Raw genomic sequence first — 23,958 nt, forward strand, 5'->3', positions numbered from 1 at the left:
GGCACGATGCCCAGGACCTCAGTGCCTGCTCCTCTCACAGGCCAAGGCCAGGTTTAAAGTTCACAACATCTTGTTTTTTCACCTGTTTCCTACAGTTCTATGAGACTTGTTAATAATTAATGAGTAACTATATCAGGTACCCATCCTTTTCTCCAAGATAAATAGGGTTACTGTGGGTGTATTTGTGTGTGCCCCAGGTCACTGGAGGGTGGCGTTGGTATTTAGTAGAGTTGGTAAAGACAAAGGCAGTGGTTGGCATTGTTGAGTTGTGATCGCTGTGCCTGCCTCTTGTGAACTTGGTGCAGCCGACTTTGACACAAATGGTGGATAATAGAAACGAGTGAAGACACCGTTTATAATTGCTTTGCTGCGGGTCTTCAGCACAGGAGTTCCTGGTTCTGGAAAGACTCCCGCAGCAGTGCTGAGTGCTAGACACATCGGACACTTGTTCCTAGCACAGTCTTCACTTGACAACTGGCAAATTGCTGGTGGCTCGATTTGTCACGTGAAGAAACTGAAGCTCTGACATCCAGAGTGCAATAGCACTTCTTTGTGTCACTGAATTTTGATACAAACAGCATGGATGTTTTATTGAAGGTTCTTCTTATGCTAGAGGGTGACATCCATTTAAAATCCTTTAGAAAATTAATGTTAGAAGACTTTAAGCCTCAGTCCTTGTCTTACTTGGCTCACTGCTGTGTGTTTTATGTGTGGACTGAACATGTGCAATAGTCATGGTGTGGACTACGTTAATAAAGTCCAAATCCTGCCTTTTACACTGGTGGCAACCAGGCAGCTAGTGAAAAACATCAGTCAGGACAACAGTTATGCAAAGGCCTTAGAATCATTTCAATTCTGCTTCAGTGATGAAATATGAAACTCGTTGGATTGTTCTACAGGAAAGCAAACTGCTGAGTGACAGCATTTCAGACAGCGCCTGGCCAGATGGACATTTCTATGGTGTTTTGGTTTTTAAATATTAATAATGTTAACTAGCCAAGTTTTGCTGAGCTAAAGCATTTGGTGACACTGAGCCTACTCTTCCTTTGGGCTAACTTCTGGATAGACATATTATTCCAGGTTGTAACAAAGTTTGAGACAAAGGTTCTGCTTTGGGCTCCATCTTCAGTCCTGACACTGCAGGCCTACCACTTGGTTACTATATCTGTGATGTCGTCCGTAGAGACTCTGCATAAATCTACGCAGTACAGGCTCTGGAGCGCCCAGCCATGTGTGGCTGTCGGGCTTACTTCATAGGACACCTCTGTGAGAAGGAAGACAGCAGCAAATGGCACAGACCCTGCTTCCCTCAGTTTGCAAAGAGGAAGGCAGTCCTTCCTCAGACATGAAGCCTTTCCCTTCCCCCGGCCAATGTCATGTGTCTACCTAGCCCCTCTTGTGCATCTAGCTGCTCTTTGAGTCTTTAATTTATTGACTTTGACAAATAACCTTTTGGTCATACAACAGTTCACTCTCAACTTGCTTCTCTGATTCAAAGTGAACACGAGTGCCCTAATCCTCTAATGGGAATTAATTGCTTGTTTCAGTGCTTAGCTCTGATCCTTTCCCAATCCCCACAGGGACAAGTTGCTTCCTGAAGGATCTGTGTGTATTGTTCAAAACATAATCAGAAAAGGTAATGTTTTTCCTATGAAAGAAGCCAGAAATGCAGAACATTCATTTTGCACTCTATGGTAGTATTCTCAAACTGATTTTATATTAGAAAGGATTCATTTAACAAATGCTTGTGAGAAAAGCTAGCCTCTCTTGCATAGTTTTTTTTTTTTTTTTTTTTTTTTACAGATATAAGCTATTTTCTTTAGAAGGAAATTGCAGCGTTTCTACAGTTTAAAGTAGAAAACCACTGTCCATATCATGATTTCATGGTATATAGTGTTCCCTTCCTGAGACTGCTTCTTGGTTCGGAAACCACTGCTTGATAAGGCTTGAATCCCTCTCCCACCAGAAACATTTACCATAACTCTCAGGAGCTTGGTTGAAAGCCTACAGTAACTAGCCTTTGGGGGAGGAGGGGCGGGGAAATGAGAGGGCAAGGCCAGGGGGAAGAGGAATCCAAGGTCACCTGGAAGTCACTGGTCAGGAACTCATTGGGAAACACTATGAACCCCAGGTTTTAAAAAGGAGAAATAGAAGCTCAGAGACTTAAAATAATTTTCTCAAAAATCTACATTTGCTGCGTGCAGGTTGTAAGTGGCTCTGTATCTTGAACTGCCCCGCTGTGGGTGTCCTGGCTGATGCTCCCTGGGGAGCCTAGGTCCACATTGTGTCTGCTGCAGCAGAGCTCTTGTCCTTGATTGTTGTGGTTCCTGCTGTCTACTTACCATTCACCAAGACAAACAGCCATCCTTGTTTTATGCTTTCCACCCCTTATTAAACTAAGTTCTTGCACTTTTACACAGGACTAACTTAATCCGATATCATGGAGAGAACAGCACTGCACAGTGTCTGGGAGGGGCAATTTGGAGACACTAGGCATGACTCTCAGAAAGCAGCATCCTGTTTCACTGTGGCCATGCCTAGGGGCCAGAAACATCAGCGCAGGGCACTCCTGTCCCTGCTAGGGATTGTAAATTTTTCTTTTTGCTTCTTTTATTCTTTTTTCCTTTGAGAACTCTCTGTTCAGATCTCAGTCCCATTATTTGAATTCTTTACATATTAACAGATATCAATTCTCTGTTAGATATATAGGTGGCAAAGATCCTCTCCCATTCTGTGGCTTCCTCTGTTTGTTTCTTCAGCTGTGCAGAATTTTTAGTTTTGTAAAGTCCCACTTGTCAGTTGTTGGCCTTATCCTTGGGCAAATTTCCTACACCTCCATCATGTAGGGCACTGCCTGTGTTTCTTTTAGCAGCTTCACTGTTTCCACTTTGATATTTGGGTCCTTGATCCATGTGGGGTTAGTGTTCATGCAAGGTTATATCTGTGTGTGGACGTTAGTTTTTCCAGCACCGTTTGTTGAAGATACTTTCTTTCCTCAAGTCTAAGTTTTTGGCATATTTGTCAAATATTAAATGGCTGAAGTTACATATACTCACTTTTAGGTTTTCAATTTTGTTCCATTGGTCTCTTCTTATGCAGGCACCGTGTTCTCCAGATCTGGACGTCAGCTACTCCGGCATTGTTATTTCTGCTGCGGATTGTTTGGGCTGAGGCCTTTTGTGGTTTAATATGAATTGTAGGATTTTCCTATTTCTGTGAATAATGAATGAGGATTTTTATTTTTATTGAATTGAATCTGTAAATAGTTTTTGGTAAAATGGTCATTGTCTACTAATTCATGAGCAAGAACTGTCTTTCCACTTTCTAGTGTCTATCTTTTTCTTCAGAGGTTTAAAGTGTTCACTGTAGAGGTTCTTCATTTCCTAGATATTTTAATTTCTTTGATGCTATTGTGAATAGGAACGTGTCCATGATTTCTCTCCATGTTTGTTGTTAGTGTATAGAAAGGAGTGTGTGTGTGTGTGTGTGTGCGTGCACGCAAGTTGATTCCGTATTCTCGCACATTGCTGAATTTATTGTTTCTACTTTTCTGGTAGAATTTTGGTGATCTACTAATGTATAGTATTAGTTCATCTGCAAACAGGGGTAGTTTGACATCTTTCTCCATTTGTATTTTTTGGATTCCTTCTGTTTTTTCCCCTTTTGTTCCAGCCAGTACTTTGAGTTCAATATTGAAAGGAAGTGAAGATACTGGACTGCACTGTCTCATTTCTAATTTCAGTGAGATTGCTTTAAGCTTTTCTTCATTTAAGATGACTGTGGATTTCTCATATATAACTTCTATTGTGCTGAGATATTTCCTCTAGTCATACATTCTCTAGGACTTTTATAATAAAGGTATGTTGGATTTTGTCAACCTTTTCTGCATTGAGAATCGTGATTTTTTTCTTTTAAGTCTACTTATGTGGTTTGTTGCATTTATTCACTTATATGTTGAACTATCCTATATTTCAGGGAAAAAGCAAAGTTGGTCATGGTGTATATGATCTTTTCATATATATAGAAATTCTGTTCATAAGTATTTTATTGAACTTTTTAGAGTCTGCGTTCGTCAGATCTATTGGCCTATAGTTTTCTTTTGTTTCTGGTTTTGGAAGTGATAGAATGGTTTGGATTGGGGTTCTTTCTTTTCTTCTTTTTCCTCTCTTTTTCTTAATAGTTTAAGTATTGGCTATAGGTCTTCTTTGAAAGTCTGGTAGAATTCTGCTGTGCATAGGTCTGGAAGGATACTTAGTACTATTTCAATCTCCTCGTTTGATATAAATCTTTTTAAAGATTTATTTATTGTGTGCCTGCAGGCCAGAAGGGGGCACCAGGTCTCATTACAGATGGCTGTGAGCCACCATGTGGTTGCTGGGAATTGAACTCAGGACCTCTGGAAGAGCAGGCAGTGCTCTTAACCACTGAGCCATCTCTCCAGCCCTGATATAGATCTCTTTAGGTTGTTTACTTCTTTAATTTTGGTGTTGGCTAAATCTAGACATTCATTCATTTCTCTTAGTTTTTTTCAGGCTAATGAAATATAGTTTCTTTAGTGTCTGTGATAATGTTCCCTCTCATTTCTGATTCTATTTGTTTGGATTCTCTTATTTCGTTTTATTTGTTGAACTTTATCTTCTGAAAGAACCAGCTCTTAATTTGTTGATTATTTTTATTCTTGCCGTGAGTTTGGATTAGGTTTGTATTTTCCAGCTTTCGTAGTTGTATCACAAAGCTACTTTTTTGTGTTCTTTCTGAATTTTTGTTTTGGAGGGGTGGCAGTGAGACGAAGTCTCTCTACATAGCCCATGCTAACTAACCTGGAACTCTGTGTGCCTCTGCCTCCAAAGTGCTTGGATTAAAGGCATAGTCCACCATGCCTTTAATTTTAATGTAGACATTTATAGGAGCTATACATTTCCCTTGTAGGAATGTTTTCAGGGTGTTAAGAGGTTTTGTTATATTTTCATTTCACTTAGTTCCAGGAAATTATTTCTTTCTTGGTTTCCTCTTTTGCCCATTCATCATTCAGTAATGAGCTTTTAATCTCCATTAGTGTACTTACTAGAGATTTTTTTGCTGTCAGTTTTAAGTTGTGTCGGATAGGATACAAGGATTGATTTCAACCTTCTTGAATTTATAAAGGGTTTTTTTGTCCCAGGATGTGGTCCATTTTAGAAAAGCTTCCATGTACTATTAAGTAGAATATATATTCTTTGGTGTTTGGATAAAATATTCTATAAAATTTGTTAAGTCCACTTGGTATATGCTGGCAATTAATTCTGATGTTTCACTGTTTTTGTTCAGATGACCTGTGGTGGTGGTGGTTTGAATGAGAATGGCCTCCCAGAGACTCATACATTTGAATGTTTGGTCCCCACTTGGGGAAAGATTAGGAGGTATGTCCTTGTTGGAGGAAGCCTGTCACTGGAGGTGGGACTTTGAGGTTTCAAAAGCCCATGTCAGACTCTCTCTCTGCCTCCAACCTGTGGATAAGATGTAAATTCTCAGCTACTATTCCAGCCGGTGCTATACCTACCTGCCTGCCACCAGGTTCCCCACAATGATGATCTTGAACTAACTCTCTGAAACTGTAAGCAAACTCCTGGTTAACTGCCTTGGCCATGGTGTTTCTTCACAGCAATGGAATAGTAACTAAGATGCCTGTCTATTAGAAAAATTGCTATATTGAAATCTACTATTAATGGGTTCATATTAATCTGTGTCTTTAAATCCCACTAGTAGAAATGAAATTTTATGAAATTAGGCACCCCAGAATTTGGTGCATATATGTTGAGGATGGTAATGTCATCTTAGCTGTTTCGCCCCTCTCTCTCCTGATCAGGATGTTGTGGATATTAGGATAGTGACACACGCTTGCTGTCAGGTCTGATCTGAAAGCATCCTCTAACTCAGTGCCTATCTTTAAAACCGAGTTGTTTCTTGTAGACAATTGATTTGTTTCAGTTAGTGTCTTGATTGAGGCATTCATAAAGTTACTATTAAAACGTGTGTGGTAATTGCATTGTGTTATTTTTGTGTTTTGTTCTCATTGAAATCTGTGTTTTAATAATAGTCACTTTGCATTTCTTTCCAGTCTCTCAGCTATGCTCATTCCTTTCTCCAACCCAAAGTATTGCTCCATTTTCTTTACATATTTTTTAGGCTGCTTATATTGTGAAAAGTTTTTCTTTCTCCTTCTATTATGGCATGCAGTTTTGCTGGGCATAACATTCTATGCTGGCCATCATGGTCTTTAGGAATTGAATGCATTGCTTTAGACTCTTCTGGCTTTCAGACTTTCCATTGAGGAAGTCAGCTGTTACTCTAATAGGTTCTTTGTGTGTATATTTAGTACTTTAACTATGATATGCTCTGGGGATTTTCTTTTCTGATCTTGTCTATTTGGTGTTCTGAACATGCCTTGTATCTATAAGGATGTTTCTTTCCTTAGTTTAGGAAGACTTTTTCTATAATCTTGTTGATTTGGTCTATGCCATTGACTTGAGAGTCTTCTCCCACATCTGTGCCTATAATTCAAAGTTGTCGTATGCTGTACGACATTTTTTATATATTCCTTTCTTGTTTTTAATTTTTCCCTCCCTTGTTTGTCTAGACCCTCCACTTTATCTGTTTTCTGTTCATTCAGAGTTACTGGGTTTTACACTGGGTTTCATCTCCAGTGTTCATGTCTTCTAATTACATTCCATTCCCAGACGTCCTGGGCTGTATCATTTCTATCTGCCTTGGCCGTCACTCAGGCTGCTGCTTCTCAATTTCACTGAGCTGTTTGGATCTTCTTTAAATTCTTTGATGAAATTTATGATTGTCCTTTTAAATTCTGTGTCCTGGGTTCATCTACATGATTCTCACTGCAATCGTTGGCACATACCTCTTTCACATTGTTTATAGCTTTGCAATATCTGGGCACATGGATTTCTTTTATTCTGAGTCTGATAGGGACAGAGCAGGTTGGGGCAGAAGAGAGGATGTGTGACAGAGAGGGCTGCGCTAGTGTACAAGAATTGCCTCTTGGACTTCCCCTAGAGGATAAGGGTAGCTCTGCCTGAGTGGAAAGGTTGAATGTGGTATGGGAGGGAACTTTGGTCTATGTAGTATGAAGATACAGATAGGGTGGTTCTGGGCAGAACCCTAGAAACTGATTGCAGGAGAAGGGGTGGCCAGGTAGAGCCTGAGTACTGGTGTATGTGGGACCTGGACTGGATCTGACAGGTTGGGGAGGGTCATGGCGACTCACCTAACTACACCCTAGAGAGGGATGTTGAAGATCCAGCTGGGTGAAGGGGTTGGAAGTGGAGATGGAGGGACCTGTAGTTGGTGACAAATAGGGTTGTTCTGACTGGATGTGGAACCTGGGCTAGATGTGGTGGGTTGTGCGGAGGGCTCATGGACAGGAGAGTAGAGAGGCACATTGGGTTAGACTCTGGAGAAGCATGTGGGAGAGCTTACTGGGTGGACAGGTTGGATGTGCTGCAGGAGTCTATGGGTGGTAGCAGTAGGGTGAGTCTGGACTAGACCATCAACACTGTCTTTAAAATAGATATATCAGACAGAAAATCTGCAAAGTTGTGACAACCAAAATAGTGTGTTGATAGTCTGAAAATAAACTTAATAAGGAAATGCAATAGGGAGAGGGGGCCTAGAAGTAGATTCTTGGAAAATCTGCAGGAAATTCCAAGACCATTTCATGTAAACAGGCAGCTCTCTCAGCAAATGATACTGTATATCTATATGCAAATTAATGAAATTAGACCTTTACATAAAAGCAAAAAGTAAAGTCAAAACCAATCAAAGACCTAAATGTAAGAACTTAAGTTAGAAAAGCCACTGACTAGCTGAGCGTGGTGGTGCACACCTTTTATCCCAGCACTCAGAAGGAAGAGGCAGGAGGATCTCTGCAAATTCAAGGCCAGACTAGTCTACAAAGTGAATTCCAGGACAGCCAGGGCTGTTAAGAAAGAAAAGCCACATAGGCCACATGACATTGGGTTTGAGAATGGCTTCTTGGATATGACACCAAAATTATAGGAACAAAATTAAAAATAAATTGGAATACATCAAAATGAAAAATTCATGCGCATTTGTAGACGTAATTAACAGAATGACATGGTAACCTATGGGTGTGAGAAAGTGAATGTAGGTAATGTGTCCAAAGAGGATGATCATTCATGCTATAAAGCTTGATACAACAGTATAGCTGAAATACCGGGCAAAGACTCTGAAAAGCCAGTCCTCACATATACAAATGGCCAATAAAGGGCATACAAAGATGCTGAAGGTCAGTAACCATTGAAAACACTAAATCAGACCCACAGTATGGAGATGGCTACCACCCAGAAGCAACCAGTGCTGACACAGAAGTGAGGCTGGGACCTGTGTTCTTTGGGTAGTAATTTGAAGGTACAGTAGCCACAGAAAACAATCACCATGTGAACCAACTGCTTCTGGATAACTGTACATAAACTTAATGAGAGCAGGATCTCGGAGGTAACAGCACATCCATATTCACAGAAGCATTGTTGACAGCAATCAATCCAAGTACCCATCAACAGATAAGGATATCTATATGGTGGAATATTTCTCAGTTTTAGAAAGTCAGTCTGAAACACACTATATGAATGAACCCTGAGGACATGGCAGGAAGTGAAATAAGTCAGCCATAAGGGCAATGCTGTCCGCTTTCACTTATGCAAGGTGGATAAGATAGCACACCTCTATGAGGTGGGCACTAAAAGTAGTGGTTAAGGGGAAATTTAATGGATAGAATTTGGCTGAGATTTCTTTATCAGTGGTGTGATTCCATGATAACCCACTACAGCATGTAAAAGCAGGAGGAAAAAGTTTAAGAAGAAATGGTGAAGGGTTTTCTGTTGGGACTAGTCTCATTCAAAACATTTTTCTTTTTAATTTTGTTTATTTATTCTGCAGTGTTCTGCTTGCATGTATGCCTATAAACCAGAAGAGGGCACCAGATCTCATTACAGATGGTTGTGAGCCACCATGTGGTTGCTGGGAAGTGAACTCAGGACCTCTGGAAGAACAGCCAGTGCTCTCAACTTCTAGCAATCTCTCCTGTCCCTTAAAACATTACATATTTTTAAAATGCTGTTCTTGCTTCTTGTGGAGGGAAGCAGGATATTAACATATCAAAGAGTAGAAGAGACCAATACATCTATTGGTTCCTTCCTCTAGGGGCTGGTGCTGGCCAGACAAGTGTTCTGTGTCACTGTTTCCTGTCCCTGCCTGAGAAATCCCCTCCCCAAAGTCCCACACAGGCTGGCACGGGGAGTGAGCACCTGCAGGGTGTGGGGAGGACTTGCTCCTGTCTTTGCATTTTCAAGCCATATTTACACAGTGGTCAGTAGCCCAGACTTAAGGGAATGTTAGTTTTAATGGAGCCAAGGTTGCTGTTGTGAGTTATCATGAATTGTTTTTGCCTTCTAAGACAGTGGTTCTCAACCCCTGTGGGGTCATATATCAGATATTTACACTCTGATTCATGATAGTACCAAATTTACAGTTATGAAGTAGCAATGAAATAATTTTATGGTTGGGGGTCACCACACAATATAAGGAACTATATTAAAGGGTCACAGCATTAGGAAGTTTGAGAACCACTGTTCTAAGACTTTGAGAAGGAAAGCTATGGGCCCAAAGGTTTTGCTGGGTCTTAAGTTTCAGGACCAGAATGTAACTGTGTTCCTGAGACCTTGGTTTCTCCAGAATCTGGGATCCAGGTTCTTCTTTATATTTGTTTCTCCTTATTCATAATATTTGCTGTGTGGACTTCAAAGCCAGCCTTCAGGAGTTGGACCCTGACTGGGCTGTTCCTGTCTGACAGACAACTTCTTCCAGTCAGTAGTGACAGTGTGTGGCTGGTCTCACCTGGGATCAAGGGTCCAGGATAGCTGCTCATCCAGGCATGCATGCTTTCACAAGTCACCACAGCAGCCTGGCCAAGGTCTTTTTCTGGTGGTGACTTGGCTTCCACGAAGTGGGGCAGGGCCTGTGTTCTGAAACAGACCGGTGTCACAGAGACCTGAGTGAGCCACTTGTGCTCCCTAGTCAACGGAAGAAAGGCTTTCTTTTCTATTCCAGCCCCACCCGACATGCTCAAGGGCTGCCTGCATATCATATGCGGGCTGTGCTTGAGATCTTTGTAAGACCTGGATCAGTCTACCTGATGGTATAGAGTGGCTGACATGCCTGCTCTTCCTACCTTAGCATTGCTACGGGTGCTGTTTGCCAGATGTAGTGGTAATCTAATAATACCAGCTATTCAGAATGCTGAGGCAAGTGATCACTTGAGCTCCAAGTGCTTAAAAATACATGGGAGAATAATTCCCTGCCAGACATACATCATGGTGCTTAGTGAGTATTCTTCCTCTGAGTCACACCCCTAGCTCATATTTTGTGTCTCACCAGATAGCTTTGGCTGACCTAGAGCTTGCTATGCTGCCAGGTCTACCTGAGGTAAAGGTATGTGCCACACCATACCTTGCCCCCAGCCCAGATTTTTAAAATCAGTAATATTTGCTCCTCTTTCTAGGTTCAGGATTGCAAACTCCAGGGCAGGCTGGCCTAATGCCTCTTTTGGTTCTTTTAAATAACTAGAGAAAGCATTTCATGACACAGGCACTTTACCCAGGAAGCTAGGCCAGAGAGGAGGATGCCACGAGGGAGCTCTTCACCTGCTGACATAGTGCCCGCTTGCTCTCTCCTTCATAGTGCCTGCAGCTAGATGGCTCACATCTTCGTGTACGGCACCCTGAAACGAGGCCAACCCAACCACAAAGTGATGCTGGACCAGTCACATGGCTCAGCAGCCTTCCAAGGCCGGGGCTGCACACTTGAGTCCTTCCCATTGGTGATCGCCGGCGAGCACAACATACCATGGCTGTTACACCTGCCGGGCAAGGGCCACTGTGTGGCAGGTGAGATCTACAAGGTGGATGAACAGATGCTGAGCTTCCTGGATGACTTCGAAGGCTGCCCCAGCATGTACCAGCGCACGGCCCTGCAGGTGCAGGTGCTTGAGTGGGAGGGTGCCGATGACCCTGGGGACAGCCTCCAGTGCTTTGTGTACAGTACAGCCACCTATGCACCTGAGTGGCTGCATCTCCCCTACCATAAAAGCTATGATTCTGAGGGCCCGCACGGGCTGCGCTACAACCCTCGGGAAAACAGGTGAGGGGCCCAGTGGCTGCCTGGCTCTATCTGTCTATAAAACACATTGACAAAAGGTCTTTGACACAAATTTTGCAAATGCTCTAATGCGATGTTACTATTGCTTGCTATTCAAGGAGCTTTTGGGGCTTGCAGCTAGCTACTAGATGAGAGACACTCTGGGCTGAAGTCCCCTAAATGTCAGTTACAGGGCACCTGGTACTCCTTTTTTGCTTTGCTTTGCTCCAAAGATGGCATCTCCTGTGACTAAAGACCCGGCTGCAGTTGAATCTCAGAAACTGAATGTTTTGATTCCCACATTATGAAACCTAGAAGGAAGTGGTGGGGAATGCTGGTTTGGGATGGCTCAATGGAGAAGCACCTACACTATGTGCTCCATCACCCCTATAGTTTCCAGATTACACACAAGCTATTAAAACAGCCATCAAAATAGAAGTGTGTTGTTTGGTCCTCTTTATGTACTTACTTGATGGGAGTAGTGACTAGCTGGGAGACAGCTGGGCCCTCAGACTTCATATTGTTGATGGGTGCCTAGCTCGAGGCAGCCTAGCCCATCTCTGCCACCTGAAGGTGCAGCCCTTTCAGGAGAACTAACACATTAGTAATTTGTTCCTCAGGCCCTGACAGAAGGCTTTGCTCCCAAATACAAACAACACTTAATGTTAGGAAGACGCGAAGTACCAATTACCATCCACCTCCATCTGATAATCTGTCAGCAGAGATGCAAGTTGCACATGATTCTGCCTCCTAGTGAAGTAGAAAATGGATTCCAAGAATTGCAGAACGAAATGCAGCTGCTGGCTGAGCACCCTGGCACTCCGCTAAGAGCTCGCTCGCTCTTCAACATAATGGTGGACTGATCACTAACCGCAACTGCACAGAAACAAAACTGTTATTTTTAGCCCCTTTTTCTTAATTGGAAACTTGCTTCACAGAACAGAAAGGCAAAGATGGGTATCAGCTGATGGGCTGGCAGCCTGGCCCACAACATTGAAGGCATCCTAGCCATAGAGGGAGGGAAAGGGACCTGGACAGCATGCTTGTCATTGGATCAGCGCAGGCAGCACCCTCTGTCAGTCCACAGACCCCAAGATGGTGATCCAGCTCTTCAGTTGTCCATGGACCCACACAGAAGGGGGCATCCAGACCCTTCATCTGTGCTACCTGGTCTGAGGACGTCATGAATAATGAGCCCCAGGAATCCGTCCTGAACGATGGAAGAGGGAGGTAATCAGATTACAAAATTGGAAGCAGAACTGGGATTTATATAAATTTTTAAAGGATCATAAGGAAATGCTAGTATTTACAGTCAGTTGGCACAGCCTGTCGCCTCTGTGTATATTGTCTTCATTCAGAAAAAAAGGGCAAACTAATATTTAGACAAGTGCTTGGTTTTATTGATTTAATTTTGACACTAGGAAATCTCAGCAGAAGTACAAATCATATGTACAAGTATTTATATCAATAAAAATTTCCATTGGTGATTTTTGGCAGAATGTCAGTTTTGCCTCTTCTGAGGAATAAATACGATGTGTAGAACCTGCTGCACAGGAGAGCTCCTGCAAATGCTTGAACAAATTGAGGGTTAGAGAATAATAGAAATGCTAATTAAAGCCGTGATGACTGGAAGGCTAGAAATACTTCACTCCAGCTCCACGAGCAGATCTCCTTCGCCAACTGTGTCTCCAGCTTTGCAATGCACCGATTTCACCTGGAATCAAAAATGGTGGAGGAAGAATGAGAACGAGAGGGCCAGTCATCCCAATTCCTTTTGAGAAGTAAGTGGCCTTAGGCCCCCAAACTTAGACCACCTGCTTACATCTGTAAGGGAACCAGAGTGTGGGAGTGTTCCTAGAGAAGCCTATGCTTCACGCCTCCTCCTGTCACTCAGCCCAGGTGATCCTGAGAGAATGGAAACTGTATGGACCAGGCCACAGCATCCTCAGTCCTGAGATGTCCATGCTGGTGACTGACGCTTCCCACCCCAGCTTCATCCTAGCGTTTTGAGACTAGAGTGTGTATTTAGTATCATGGTAAAAACAACTACACCACAATCCAAACAGGTACCAATTAAAAGGAGAGATCTCTTAGCCTTGACCGTTTTCCTGCTTTTGAAAGACAGAATTCAGTCCCCACTTCAGTTGAGTGGCACAGAATGTGGAATTATGTTTCTTCTGATTTCTGCTGAACATAAAATCCTGCCTTGCTTCTCTAGATTTGTGTAGGCAGAAGACTGGAGTGCATAAGAGGTCCTCATTTCCCTCCTTGGAAATGGTTGCTTAAGCCATAAACTAAAAGTGGGTTTGACCTACTGGCCATATTGGGGATTAAGCAAATAAAAATTCCAGGAATTATCCAGGCTGCTGCACAGGCCTGTGCCCTGTCCCTCCACTGTGAGCAGAAGGGACAGGCTCTTTTCTGAGTTCCTAAGGCTCGATGGGCAGATCTCTCCGGAGTGGAATGGATGGTGATGTGTTTAATGATGGCACGTTGATCAGGCTGTAGGAGTAGATCACATCTTTTCTCAGAGGAAAAGAAATGATAATTTTGAGAGCTTATGATTTAACTGCCACCACACAGTTTAGAAAGGATTGTTAGACCTGCAGATCCTTTGTCTAAGTCTGTAGATACTGTGTGGTTCTCTTAACCTGCTCTAGCCTGGGGCCACTGAATCTGCAAGGGGCCTTGTTATTCTCCTGAGGAGCAGGTAGAATAATTGTAGGCCTTCTTCTGAGAATCCATCTCATTGCCTTTTGGGGTAACAGACCACAAGACAGACAGAAGCTGAGTGATGCAGGCCTGGTTGTAACTAACATCTCTCTCTCTGAACCCAGTGTCCCCAAAGTGTGGCCATGTTGCAGGCCTCCGACTCTATGTAGATTCTTTCAAACCCAAGCGCCCTTTGGGAAAGCAACTCTTCTGAATGACTACATCTCTTCAGTCACTGGAAGGACAGCAAAACCACTGCTTTCACCAGGACTTTTCTGTTTCCTTCAAATGTTGCTCTTAACTATTCTAGTGCTAACACCTCTCTTTCTCCCTGAATCATTAGGCCTCTCATGTGTACATGGGGCTTCAGCTTCTCCATCTACAACTGAATTGTTCCCTTCAAGGGGAAATTATCTTGAGTTACATTAATTTTTGCAATCTGTAAAACCATTTCCTGCTGTGTCACCTAAGTCTCAGATAACTAACTGCCTCCGAGACAGATGTAAACATTAAAAATTAAAAACCCCTTCATCTGAAAGACATTAATGTGGAGAACAATTGTGCTTTGACTACCTGAATGTAACAATGGACCCCCTTCCTGCCTCTCCAGGAGGCAGGGACAGGTAGCAGAGATGGCCTCTGCGTTCTGTTGGAGACCGGCCCGTGTCTCTCGGGTGGAGGCGCATCCGTCACAGCGAGAGCAGGCAAGTAGGAGCTTGGGAACATACCTTGCCCATCTTCCCAGCTGTCATACTGTTCTGCATTTTCATAGCTTCAATCACACAGATTTCCTGACCTTCTGCTACCTGGAAAATAGGTTAAAAGTAGGTGTTATAAGAACATTCTAAGTTTGTAGTAACATTCAAGAGTGAAGCCATTTGATTCTTTGTCAGATGTGCTAGCTGGTCATGGAGACACCAGCGACTGCTGTCGGCTCCCACTGTAGTACATGAGGAGACAGTAGAGAAAGGCCACGCACTGTGTTGTCAATCTCCTTAGAAAAGTCTGTACAGGAAGACATGAGTGCTTGTCTCGGTCTGCAGGACTAGGAGTATGGCTACAGAAGGGTAAAGCTTTCTTTACAGGGTGACAAAGTTCTGCAGCTGACTGTTGTGGTTACACAGCTGTGCATGAGCATCACCAGCAACTTGTCTGCCTTACAGCGATGACGCGTACCACATGGAAATCAGAATTCAGTAGTCTCTTACCAAAAGGTGCAAGTTTGCCTCTATGCAGGGAGCCGAAGATAACAACCTAGCATAAGGGCCAACAAACTGCTGTCCACCTACAAGATGTGCAAGTCCTAACACTGAGGTGGCTTCTCCAGCTACACCCAGTCCTTACGAAGAGGCCTGAGTGTGCCACAGGTGCTTGTTCAAGCCCGTGTTCTGATGCTTGGCTTTCCAGTGCCTATGAGAGAGATCCAGACTGAGCAGGCACATACCCACAGGGTTAACCTGGGACATCCATCCAGGAGTCAGCTGTGACTAAAAGCCACATTACTCACTCCCTTTTCTCCGGCCTTAATGATTAAGCACCAAGGATCTGGGTCAGGAGTTCTTTCTCTGCCTTGTGGAGAAGGGTCTCTTGCTCTGTGAAGTGGTAGGCTGAAGGCTCCACAGAGTGCCTCTGGGTATGCTGGCTGGGGCTCCTGGACAGCCACAGTGCTGTGGCTGTGCTGGCCAATACCGCAGAAGGACCTGGAGAATGTTCTTTCCTGCCATCCCCAAATGATCTCCAAGTCCCCTCCTGGCTCCCTGTGTGGCACAAGCTGTCTTGCTGGCAGTGTGAGCACTGAAGCCCTGTGCGTTCTTTCCTCTGCTGTTCAGGTGGTGGGCTGTGTTTTTCTGGCACGGGAATATAGGAAGAAAGGAGATGCCAAGACTTTGGTGCTGGCACGGAGGAGAGGCACTGCTGACAAGCAGGCTTAGAGCACAGCGCTCACTGCCGCTTTTGATTCATTTCACCTGGCATCTGCAGTACAGGCACAGAGAAGCAGCACCTCCAAAGGGCTGTTCTTCAACATGTGGGGGACAGGAGAAGGCAGCGCCAAGATGACGCAGATACCCCGGCCGGAGGTGTCAGAACAGCTATTCCTTCATACCATCTTGTTGGAGCCATTTCTCTCCTCAAAGGCGGGTAGGAGGTCAAGAAAGTCAGGAGAAGGGCAGGTGTCACCGAACCACACAGCAACAGAGCTAAGCGCTTATCCAGCAGCCAGGCTGAAATGTCCCTGACCCTGGCCTGCAGGTGACAGCACAGATGGCTCCTCAGGACACCTTGAAATTCTGTCCAAAAACTGGGAATTGAATCTCTACCTCTAGGCTCTGGTCACTTTCCTGTCAGATGGACAAGTCTTTACCATGGGTATTTACGTGGTAACCTTCCTCTGTGAGCAGCGGAGCCCAGGGTTGGCTCAGAGTCTCCCCACCCCATCCCCATGGATGGACTTCCTCAATCTGCTCCGCCAGCATCTGTGTTACCTGTCACTGCTCATTTCCTCTTGTCACACTGCTCCAGGTCTGCTGGCCAGACAAAAGTGGAGCCCTGACCTTTCCTCAGCGCGCGCGCGCACACACACACACACACACACAGTGTCCTTACAGTCTTCTTACAGAAGCCTGGAGGTCTCCAGTGGTCATGGTCAGGGGCCAACAATACCCACAGAGAACACTAAGGGACAGCATCACCAGGCCAGCTCCCTCCCCACCAGATTGTGCTAGAGCCTGGGGGAAGAAGGATGTGGGCCAGTTTAGGATGCCTTGCCACCACAAGACTAGGTCCCAAATTGTTAATGTGATCAGAATAAGAAGTCTCAAAGCTGATGTGGCTCCCCCAGCCCACCCCAACTACAGAGCTGGTAATGTGATGAGAAGGAAGGGAGCCTGCCTGTTGCCTTACTCAGTCCAGCAGCAACTCAGACCTGGTCCTCCATCGACCTTCCTTCACCCCATGTACTTCCTTCTCTCACTGCTTCTCCCGGCATCATTTAGCTATGAGCAGAAACCCATGTCTTCAGCCTCTAGCTTGCTCTTTGTCCTTTCAGCCATGTTTAGAGGCCATTACCTAGAGGCAGCTGTAGGAAAATGACCCTTGGTGCCTTACAAAACAGTGACACGTTTGGTCCAACTGGATCATGCTATACACATGCATGCAAAAGCTATGCAGACAAACTTGGTCTAATTTCAACTTATTTCATCTCTTGGAAATCAATGCAGTCCAAGCACATGTCAAAAAAAATGTAGTGTCCAGGCTGTGACTATCACTGCTCCCAGCCGGGCTCCAGTTCCCACTGAGAGGAAGCCTCCCTGCCTGTGCTGACATCCACTGCAGCAACTTCTGGACCACTTGCAGGCCGAGCTGGGCAGTCCTCATCACAGGATTGCAGCCGGGCTAGCCCTGCAGCGTGGCTGCACACACACTTCTGTAACACTCTGTGAATCATCTGGTAAAGACTTACTGATTGTGACAGGTGTATCCAGAGTGGGGCTTACTAAATGGTCACAAGCCTCGCAAGTCCTCCCGATGAACGCAGTCGGCCTGATGTACTTTTCTGCTGTCTAATTGGTGCAAAGTTTGGAGACCTGAATTCCATGTCTTTCATCCGGCTTATTGCATCCTCTCCTCTGACACAGGGTCAAGGTTCACATTCGAATCAGATTATTAGAGCAGCCCTCATTAAGTGGGAGCTAGGCTTGCCCCAAACGAGTGGGCTTGTGAGAGAACTCGGCCCATTTACTCAGCAGATTTTCACATGTTTAGGGGCCTGAATGTCACCCAGCACCGCTCTGTGCTGAAGAGTTTCAGACATCTCCAGCTGATGATTAATTGTGAGTGATGGGAAATAAATCCAGCGAAGCCAGCTGCTTGCCATGGTCGGCAAAGTGGCTCTAATGGAGAGAGGCTGCCAATTTTCCAGTTTTACTGGCAAGTCTTCCAAGTGTAATTAAGGGAAGTTATAAATGATATGGAAATCTATCAAGTTCCATTTATTTTCAGAGGACTCCTTTCCCAGGGGACTTTTATCTTGAAGCTTATAGTATGCTTTGTTGTGCTAATGATTTAAGCCACATCTTGGTTCTGATTAAAGCCCCCAATCTCCTTCTACCAAGACCTCCACTCCTTTCACAAAGATTAAAAGATACAGAACCTTCTCCAGCACACGGCCCCTCTCAGAACACACACTCTGTCTGGGACCTGCATGGCAGTGTATCATTCGAACTGCAGACTGCCATCACCCCTAAGAAAGCTCAAAGAAAGTACAGGGTGGGGTGAGAAAGAGGGATCTCTGCCACACATAAAAGGCTGTGCTTGAGAACAGACACCCGTCAGAAGGTGCTGCGGCCCTAATGTTATTTGATTTGGAATAAAGGCATGAAAATGATGGCGAGGCCTAGAATTGGAGACGTGAAGGATGACTGCACAGTGCTCCATTTCTCAATTTCATCCTTCAGAGCCACAAAATGGGGGTGACGCAGTGGCTGGATGAGCTTTGCAGCGACAGCTGTGGTCTTCCCACACAAGGGAGGCCCTTCTAATGGGCTGAGGTCTGCCTGCAACAGACGGGGAGGAACAAAACAAGGCTCCCTATTAAGGGTGCACAGTCATATTTCTGGGGGAGAAAATCATTATGGGAGTCGAGTTTCCTTTAAGATGGCTCTACCTTCTTTTGTCATCCAAACCCAAGGCTGTGTTAAAAGTGCTATTGCTTAAAATGCAGGCCGGAGGATGCAAATGGCGTCGAGTTTGTCCCCACCCTCCCCCCAGAAGCCCACTCTAGCAACTGTAAGGAACGCAGAGGAAACTGTGCCAGTGGCATATGGCTTTCTACTGTGCTAAACATTCATACAAAAGACAGGTTCATCAGTCATTGGAGTATCTGGATAAAAAATTAGCTCCTGATGGATGGTATTTTGAGCTTACCTGCTGCTAGTACATTACCAGAGAAACACGGGTTTTGAAACCCACATGACATTAGAAACTGCAGACCATGAAACACGACACATGCAGGAGCACACAATGCACGGCAGATTATACAAAATAATAAATAAGCTATTTAAACCCTCTGCCTAAAATTGGGCCCGCTGCAAGGAACCCCGGGTCACTTGTACGCAGGCCAATTAACGCGCAGCATCTGCTGTATAGAAGCAGGGCACGAAGCACTTCCGAATGATTCCGGCAATTAAAAGAAAACTGTTTCCTGCCTGTTCAGACAGCAACTGTTTCCCTGCAAGAGTGAGCACCAAAGCGGTGCGCAGCTGAAAAATTCAGGCCCCTTTTGGGGAAGAGGCATGGGGGATGGGAGGGGTGAACCTTTATGGAAAAAGAGCCTTCTTTTGTTGTTCTGTGTTCTGTGTTTTTCTGCCAAGTGAGACAGAAGGCTCGGAGGGCTTATGGGCCCACTGCAGTCTCCCCTTCTGCTATACTGGTCCCCCGAAAACTAGAGATCCACATCAACCCTCCTGACTGTACCAAACAAGTGAAAACCCTCCATTCCACATTGGAAGGCTCACCACAGAACACAGGTGTGTGATCCAGTAAGTCCCTGGGATCTGAAGAGGCAGCCTCGACTCACTGAAAGGTGGCTAGAATCTGATTGTTCCAACTTCCTTTTCCCGAGCCACTAACGTGGGCTGCTACCTAGGACCTGATCTAACTAGGGCCTGATCTTTCCCGAAGGAAGAATGTCTGCCTCATGGAAAGACAGGGAGATGGGAGCCCAGGAGATTGCCTCATCTGAGCAAGGACAGGACTGACTCAGATTACAAAGAGAACAACAGGCAGAGGACAGAACGGCCGACCTCATCTGGAGGCGCTCCTACCCAGCTCTCTCAATCTGTAAGGGTAAAGGACAGGAAGAGACCACATGTTCAGCATGCCTGAGGGCTCTGGGACTCAAGCCTGTGGTGTCTGCACGGTGTTGCCCCTGGCTTTGCCCTCAGACCCCTTAGAACTGTGCAGTGGGAGTGTGGGGCGAGGGAGGGGGGTACTCAGGAAGGAATCCAGATTGTGGCCAATGTAAATGAAGTCCAGGTTTTGTAAAAATTCTTTAAAATGAAGAAAAACATGACTCCCTACTGCCCTCTAACTTAGCTCATACTGACAGCCAGCGCCTGTAGTTACAAAGAGAAAAAGTTGAAACTGGCATGTTTTACAACCCTGCAAGAGGCCATCTGATATGCTACCTCTGTGAATTCAGTAGGTTATTTTAAAGGACTCTGATATATGATGACTTTTCTTTCAGTAATATACGTGTCGTGTGTGTGTGTGTGTGTGTATTCAAAAGAACAAAGGTGTCTTGAATCTTAGTTAAGGTTGAGAATGGTCATCCTTAAAAACATTACAAAGATAACAGGCACTCTCATCCCCATTCCTTGAAAAACAAACCCTTTGCCAAGCCTGCATAAGACTTTTATACAGACTGACCATCAAAACATTTTTATCTGATGCTGATAATTTGCATTACATTAAATTATAAAAAATAAAAAAATCCAAATGTTAGCCACAACAAAAACTATCCCTGAATATTTCAAAAAAAACTGTTATGTGGAAAAATGACGGAAAGGCCAAGCTGAGGAAGATGGGGCAGGAGTTGGATTGGAGAGGGGTCACGGGGCATCTCCATGGTGTGCACATTTTATTGCTAGTAAAATCTGAAGTAAATGCAGCTAAAGTGAGCAGAAAGCACAGGGGGCTTGGGAGATGATTCTCCTAACTTTCTGTGTGCTTCATGATTTAGAGGCTTAAAAGTGTTCCTGAGTGTGTGATTCTGTGTGTGTGCTGGGGAATACAGTCTGCAGTTTGGGTGCAAAACTGGCTTCTCCTCAAATTGCTTAAACAGTCACTGCTATAAAATATGTAAATTAATTATTGCCATCATTTTCTGATTGTAAATCATGGCATGCCTGGCTCATCTGCCAGAGAAAGGCAGTAATGAATGCTGGGCTGCAAGAGGCACCAGTGTGCAATGCCAGACACACAGGTATCCAGAGGCCCAACCGAACCTCCTCACCTAGGATGACTAAATGCTTCCGAGTTTTCAAAGCTGGTTCTTTGAGCAGCGAGAAAGAAGTCTCTTGCCAAGTTCATGCGCTCCTTTCCCGGGATTAGCTGCAGGCTCAACTGCATGAGCTTTGGAGACAACAGGAGGGTCTGCAGCGGGGCACCTGTGTCCGTGGTCACGCCCCCGCCAGGAGCCTTCCCCAGAGAAGCTCTCCCACAGAAGGAAGACACACTGGGGGAACGGGTGATGTTATTACTGCTTTCATTTTCTGCCCAAGTCATTATCCAAGAAAGCCACAGTCCCAAACCCCAACAGCCTTTCTGCTAAATGTCAGTCTAGGGACCATGTGGAGGGGCCTCATCTTGGAGCTGACTTGCAAATGTGAACAGGCTTGGGGCAAGAAAGCAGAAATGGGCACTTCTGTCACAGTGTTATCTCTTGATGCTGCGAACTCCTAAGACAGAGATGTAAGGCTGTCTTCTAGGTTTTGTTTTCCTAATTTTCTGATGCAGTGAGAGGAATTCTTTCTGATGCAAACTTTAGGTGAGTGCTGAATCTGAATATAGCTTGGAAAAATCTTAATTAAAAGCAGTGTTTAAAAAATATTATCTTGGGTTGGCTCTTTTGTTAGCTTTTTTTGGTCTAATTTCAAAAGGCTAACAAAACAAAAACACTCATAAGAACTTTATTTTATTCTTTAAAGACAAAGGGAAAAAATCTTACAACAAATGTAGCAAACTTAGCCCAGACATGTACAGCACCAACATGCTCAAGGAACTTACTTTAAATATTTTTGTTAAAGATAAAAGTTTTTTTTTTTAAAAAAAATCAAGTAATAATAACATATCATAAAGGAAGTATTGGAAGTGTATAATCATATGTATAAAAATCATATCAGTGGAAAGGGCATTTTTTTCCAAAAAGAAATGATGATCACTGTGAAAATATTTCCAAAAGGCAAGGAGAAGTCATTCTCTCAGCTGTCTTCTGAATTAAGTTTATGATTTGTTTGCAACTTACTGTCCACTAACATCCCTTCTACGCATTAAAGGCCCCCGCTCTACTCTCTGTGGGCGTGGCTGCTACATCTAACGTTAAAGAGATTGAAGCATTAGGAACTCTTGCCGTGTGCATCCTAAGGGAATATTTTGAATAAAATTCAACTCCAGTGTTTAGGGTAAGGAAGTATTTCAAATGAAGCAGTTCTCAGACGTTCCTAGAGCAAGCCCTATGAAGGCATTTATCTCTTCTATACAACCACCCAAATTCTTCTTTTTCAGGTTTTAAAACACTCTTCAAATTGTTTAGTTTTTAAAAACTAGCTGAGCTTTGTTACTTAGAATTTTATGTGTCATCTCTGCAAGAGAAATCCACCATTCTGTTATAAAATCTTATAAAAAGGTCAGTAAACTGTGAATTAAAATGCAAACAAAACAAGAATGTTTGCCTAACCTTAGCTGTGTTCCCCAAAAACACCCAGAAATAATCACTGGTGAACTGGAGCTTCCCTGCTCAACTGCTTACCCTGCCCTTAGTCATTCTCACTGCAAAACTGGGGTCACAAGCATTTCTTTTAAAAGCAGCTTCACTAAATTTTCTACCTTGAGTCCAAGGAGAGGTTCTTGCGTTGTGACCACAAGGCTCAACCAGAGGTTCTGGGAGGGGCTGGCATACTCTTCACCCCGTATGGAGCTTCAGGACACTGTTCACAAAAAACAGCAACTCCAGAGACTACTCAGACTCTGAGCCAAAGGGATTAAAAAGGTTTATATGTTACACCAGGCCAGCCAGGTGCACACAACACAGCATTTGTAAAGAAGGAAGCCCAGGAAGTCCTACTTCAGGAGCCCATACAGCGGGCCCTGTTCTCGCAGAAACATTCACGGGTGGCAGGTACCTTTAATCTGATAGCTCTCTGTGAAGCAAGACTAGCTTCAGACTGTTCCGTCTTGCTGACCACGGAGTGGAAAGTCATGCCGGGAGAACAACCATAGTTGTGAAAAGGCAAGAAGTCTGAACTTGCACTGCCTGGCTTGGAATCGCTCTACTTACTGCTGGCTAAGCAGTCACAGTGGGCAATGGAGGAGGCCAGGATGGCAGCCTCCAAGGCCAGAGCTGAGCCCTCTTCCTCTCTGCCCATCTTGGACTCAGGTGTCAGCAACCTCGGACTGAAGGTAAACACTTCTTATGAGGGTGGAGGAGCACAAATGTGATTTTCTAATTAAAGCCACACAATTAAGATTGGCAAGCTCGGGCTGGCAGTATATAGACTGGGTGGCTTCCAGAAAAACAAAACAAACAAACAAGAAAGAAAGAAAACCCTGCAGGGTAGAGGGAACCAAAAAAACCTCCAGAGTTCACTAACCTCCACATTTCGACACGGAGAAGAGTTCACTGACTACTCTGATAACGCAGTGTAAAAGTTTGTGATTGTTAATGCCAAGACCAAAGAAGAGCCTGCTTCAACCCCAACCCTGCAGGAAAATGAGGAAACGCCCCCAGAACTCATCCATCAGTCTCTAGATTTTACATCTCACCTCTCCTAGGCCTGACACTGATATCAGGAGTCTTCTTGGCTGCTCTTCTGGGAATATGCAGGCCTTCGAATGAGTGCAGCAACTCAGGGCTGCCTGGCCCTTTGTATTTTCTACAAAACACTGGTGTCTCTCCTACATCACCAGGGAGAGCCATCCTTAAGTCAGGTTCCCAGATTCATGTTAATTTGGGAACTAATCATTTAATACAACCAAACTTTATTGCTTTTACTTTTTTCTAGAAGCCAATGTGAACACCATGGGGTTTTCTCAATATTAACGTGATACTTTATCTGTATTAATAAAGAAATCAGGTGCCATCTTAACATGATCACTACAGAAAATTAAGTAAATTCCAGTGGCTTCACTCAGATACAAAATAGAATTAGCATACAGCCTGTGAAAGTCTACATGTGTGGCTGTTATTTTCCTGCATGGAAGTAAAAGCACAAGTACTTAAGGGCCTCTTGAAATCTCCCAGGTACATCTTGAGTCATTGTTTAG

The 23,958-nt window shown here is 44.3% G+C and overlaps 2 protein-coding genes across 3 annotated transcripts in view; one reads left to right on the forward strand and one right to left on the reverse strand.

The window, feature by feature from the left end:
* Ggact (gamma-glutamylamine cyclotransferase) overlaps positions 1-14,467 on the forward strand; it is a 28,434-nt gene extending 13,967 nt beyond the window's left edge. The window contains exons 2-3 of one of the 2 annotated variants that reach the window (XM_038310356.1): positions 10,750-11,208; positions 11,826-14,467. In XM_038310356.1, the coding sequence (XP_038166284.1) occupies positions 10,763-11,208; positions 11,826-11,832 (453 nt within the window). In that variant the 5' untranslated portion in view covers positions 10,750-10,762 and the 3' untranslated portion in view covers positions 11,833-14,467. Of the gene's footprint in view, positions 1-10,749; positions 11,644-11,825 lie in introns of those variants that run through there. The other variant, XM_038310357.1, reaches the window with a different exon arrangement.
* Positions 12,584-23,958, reverse strand: part of Pcca (propionyl-CoA carboxylase subunit alpha) — a 293,212-nt gene continuing 281,837 nt past the window's right edge. The window contains 2 exon segments of the mRNA XM_038310358.1: positions 12,584-12,919; positions 14,646-14,723. Of these exon segments, the coding sequence (XP_038166286.1) occupies positions 12,851-12,919; positions 14,646-14,723 (147 nt within the window). The 3' untranslated portion in view covers positions 12,584-12,850.

The sequence above is a fragment of the Arvicola amphibius genome, chromosome 13 (assembly GCF_903992535.2).
Source record: "Arvicola amphibius chromosome 13, mArvAmp1.2, whole genome shotgun sequence".
NCBI lineage: Eukaryota > Metazoa > Chordata > Mammalia > Rodentia > Cricetidae > Arvicola > Arvicola amphibius.